We start from the raw sequence: 4,171 nt of genomic DNA on the forward strand, positions 1-4,171 counted from the left end.
GAATTTCCACTTGGATCATTTTGTCTTTGCCCCCAGTGGCAGCTTTTCTTCATAATCCTTTGGAGGGAAATAGCTAATGCCACGGTGGGTGATTCCCACTGGTGTCATTGTCCAAGGCTGTGTGTTCAGGGATGCAGTTATGGAGTGTGTGCTGCTATAATGTCCTGCTTAGCTGAAAGCACTTGTCTTATTAATGCTCTAATAATACTTTGTCCTTCTTGTTAAGAACTCAGGGGACTCTACAAACCTGAGTGAATGACCCCACGTCACCAGGAGGGGTGGAGAAACAAAGCCCAGTGCAGTGACTTGGCAAAGGTTAGAGACAGAGAATGTAGCAGAGCTTGGAGGGAAACTGGCTCTTTACTTGTTCTAGTGCTTTGTTTCAACCCATAGACCTGGAAGAAGGAGGAAATACCACTGCTCTGTTTGTACAATATTTGTAAGGTGCTTGCATACTCTGCCAGCGTGTACAGGCTTGGTCACTTCCTCCTTTAAGAGAGTGGCTGGAAAGCAGAACTCTGGCCTTGACATCGATACCCAAGGGCCACTCCTGACTATGCAGTGACACAGGATTGCCAAGGACAGCTCTAAACTGGTATGTCCAGCATGCAATGAACTATTGTGGGACATACCAGCCTGGATTCCAAGAGCAGCCAGACTCTCACATGGTCCAGAGACATGGGGCTTATTAGCTTTATGCCTGGTGCTGTGGCATGGCTCATTCTGGAGCTTGCTTGGTTGCCACTGAGCCAGGGATCTCTGCAGCGTGGTGTGTCTGAGGAATGTATTTAGAGACCCCTGCTATCAGCTAGGGGTAGGAGCTGTTTCTTCAGTATTTTCCTCCCACTCCAAGCTAAAAATACAGCACAGTTAACTTGTCATTTGATCACAGTAAATGCTCTGCTGAAAGAAATGACTTTAGGTGTCTGTTGGCAGAATTTATGGCCTGGGCAAGTCTCTGCAGAAAGCCCTGTCCAGGTTGAACACAGCTCACTGACTGCAATCTATTTGCATGCCCTGGCCTTATCTTCCCAACCATCAGAGCAGAACATGGTTACAGCACTAGTTTGGCACAGATTGTTGCTGCCACCAGCTCAGGAGTTCCCACCTCACTGCAGGGCAGCCTGACGAACCGGATTCTGCACATGGTGTAAATCCAGAGCAATAGTGACCTTGGAGGAATTCCTCTGGATTTGCACTTGAGCAGGTGATGTCAGATCTAGGCTGGTACCTGTTGTAATTGGAAAGTGAGAGCTCTCACAGGTTTTTTTGGCATGTGCAAGGCCCTGGGGTGCCAAACACCAAAGCCAATGACTTTGCCAGTCCCCAGGAGGACACAGGAAGCTTTATGAGATTGAGCAGCCCTGTGATGGATGGAGATGCTGGGGACAGTCTTCTTCTCTGGAGCCATCCATCACTTGAGACTGTGCTGGGTCTCCCTGTGCCTCCGCAGATCCACCTTGCGCTGGAAGCCCTTGGCACAGAGCTCACAGCTGAAGGGTTTGAAGCCAGTGTGCTTGCGGCTGTGGGTGATGAGGTTGGAGCTCTGGCTGAAGGCTTTGCCACACACCTGGCATTTGTGGGGCTTCTCTCCTGCAGGGCAGAGAAAATGGTAACAAACACTTTAACAGGTGAGACAAGGGAGGGAGAAATGCTGTTTAGTAGACTCAGATTTGGCTAGCTGTGCTTGGGTGTCTGGGTGCTGCCAGCCCAGCTGTCCTGGGAATGTGTCTGGTTACACATCCAGCTTCAGGGGGTGGGAAGAATGAGAGGCAGTGCTCTCCAGCTGTGTGACCCATTCCCTGCCTGCATCCAGAGCTGGGTACAACCATGACATGCACCAGAACGTGGTCAATAACCACCTCCTTGTCACACAGAGGAGAATATGCATCTCAGCCTCCTGCTGTCTTACCACACTGTGAAGACTGACTTTTCAGTGCCTCTGGACACTTATCCCCTACCCAATACCTCTGTGTCTGGGGACTGTGTATGTGCATTGACCTGATGGTCTGTAATTTGGCTTTTCTTATGGGGAATACTTTGTTTCTCACCAGTGTGGATGTAAGTGTGTTTCTTCATATCTGACTTCTGGTGGAAGCGCTTCCCGCAGTACTGGCAGGGATAGGGCCGAGTGTCTGAGTGGATCAGCAGGTGAGTGGAGAGGGTGGAGGAACGTTTGAATGTCTTCCCACACATCTTGCACTCAAAGCTTCTTTCCTGTTGGGGAAAGAAAATCATGGGATGTCTAAGGCTGTAAGCCATGTGACAGAGCTTGAAGAGTGATGAGAGTAGTAGATTTGATAAGCAAATCTCCTTGGCTCATGGATTGATAGGCTGGGTGCAGTACAAAGGGAATGTGGGGAGGGTTACTTATGGAAATGGATTACATCTTGTGATCCTAACTCCTGCACCCTTTAGGAGGAGGTGAGGCAAAGGAGAATGAGTAGCAGCAATCCTCCCATCCAAGGAATTCTCAAGGGCAGTCTGAGATTTGTCAGACCAAGATCTGTGGTCTCCAGAGTTCCTGTTGTCACTGGGTACTACAGGAAAGGCATCATGTTTGTAACCTAGGCAATGTCACTTCCTCTGCCAGGGATTAAGCAACAGCTAAGGTCCAAGCACTGGTGATCTCTGGAGAGCTGGTTCTCTGGAAATGTGCTACCCACCTGGGAGTGGATATTGGTGTGCTGCTCCAGGCTCACAGCGTGCCCAAAGGTTTTGCCACAAACCTCACAAGCAAAGGGACGAGTCCCACTGTGAGACCTTCGGACATGGACCTCCAGTCCATGGGGAGTGGAGAAGACCTGAAAATGAAATAACAGTGATCTTTTTACATGAGAAGCTCTGTCTCCATCTCTCTATTTAACTCCTTCTCTGTATTTAATTCTTCCCTCTCATGGGCCATGTGAACTGCATCATTTCCAGTGCCTTTGCAGTCGTTCTGCTGATTAGGAGACACACTTGGAGCCATATGTGCTGCACTTTGGTGTGACCCAGTGAAACACACAATGAAAATCACTCCCCATCCCCAAGGTTCCCATCTGACACACACCTTGTTGCATTTCACACAGTGGTAGGTCTCCATGTCTGAGGAATAATGCATGCTGTAATCGAGGGGAGGCTCAGTGCTTGGCAGCAGGTGGCTCCCATACAGGCTAACAGGGTGCTCCAGGAGGGCTGACTGCATGGTGGAAGACATCTGTTGGTAGCTGTATGGCACATGGAAAGCATCCCAAGAAAAGCTGGGTTTGTAGAAGGTAGGGGCGCTCGTCGTGTTAGTGCAGTCTTTGATCTGCAGACCTGGGATGGCCATCTCTGAGTTTGCAAAGGAGAGAGAGGAGTGTCACACCATTGTCTGAAATTGGGCACCAGTAAAAAAGTCCCCCAGCTCCCATTTCCCTATTTAATATCTTGTCTGACCTTGGGAGTTGCAGTTGGCAACTCCTCCTTGATTCAGATCCTGATTCCCCACACAAAGTTCCTACTGTGACTTTGATTTCAATCTGAGGAAATTTTATGGCAAAGAATGCCATAGAAATTTTATGGCTAAGGGAATATTAAGCCCTCTGCTAGCCCTGCTTCCTGTGGACACCTGCCTTGACCCATGTAGCATTGAGATGGAGAGGATCATTCATTGGGAATCATAGCATCATCCTTCAAGGAGGTGCTGGGTTAGACCAGAACTGCAAAGGGAAATACAGAATGCTCCTGATGAGCTTTTCTGGGACAAGTTTGACCATTGATGTCAAAATAAGAACTGATGTTCGCTGAAAATCTGGGCCCGGTTTTAGGGGGTGCATAATCCAGCCCAGCCCTGAGCTTTTTGCAATTGGTGTTTTGGGTAGCAGACCTTGAGCTGAAGGGCCTGGCAGCATCCTGCTCAGGTACTGGACAGGGACATTTTCTTCTTTCAGTTCAGGTGGGTCCTTTTCATGTTTTGGAACCACACATTCCAGGTCCTGTTTCTTGATGTCCTCTGGTGTCTTGTCTCCTACGGCTGTAATCACACAGCAGTGCCACAGTTAGGTCATCCGTGATGCTAAGAGAACATGCTATTAAGGTGAGTTTTGTACTTATGTTTGGATACGGGAGCACCTGTATAATACAGTGTGGTGCAATCAGCAGGGCAATCAAGGTCTGTCCATTGCTGACAAAGGGAAATTCCAAGCAG

General features: G+C 48.9%; 1 protein-coding gene across 1 annotated transcript in view; it reads right to left on the reverse strand.

Annotated features, from left to right (window-relative positions):
- Positions 1 to 1,401: 1,401 nt before the first annotated feature.
- GFI1B (growth factor independent 1B transcription repressor) overlaps positions 1,402 to 4,171 on the reverse strand; it is a 9,229-nt gene continuing 6,459 nt past the window's right edge. Inside the window, exons 3-7 of the mRNA XM_009081586.1 lie at positions 3,851 to 3,997; positions 3,053 to 3,315; positions 2,667 to 2,804; positions 2,052 to 2,217; positions 1,402 to 1,593 (exon numbers count right to left, since the gene is read on the reverse strand). Of these exons, the coding sequence (XP_009079834.1) occupies positions 1,415 to 1,593; positions 2,052 to 2,217; positions 2,667 to 2,804; positions 3,053 to 3,315; positions 3,851 to 3,997 (893 nt within the window). The 3' untranslated portion in view covers positions 1,402 to 1,414. The remainder of the gene's footprint in view (positions 1,594 to 2,051; positions 2,218 to 2,666; positions 2,805 to 3,052; positions 3,316 to 3,850; positions 3,998 to 4,171) is intronic.

Source organism: Acanthisitta chloris, unplaced genomic scaffold (assembly GCF_000695815.1).
Source record: "Acanthisitta chloris isolate BGI_N310 unplaced genomic scaffold, ASM69581v1 scaffold13479, whole genome shotgun sequence".
NCBI classification, from domain to species: domain Eukaryota; kingdom Metazoa; phylum Chordata; class Aves; order Passeriformes; family Acanthisittidae; genus Acanthisitta; species Acanthisitta chloris.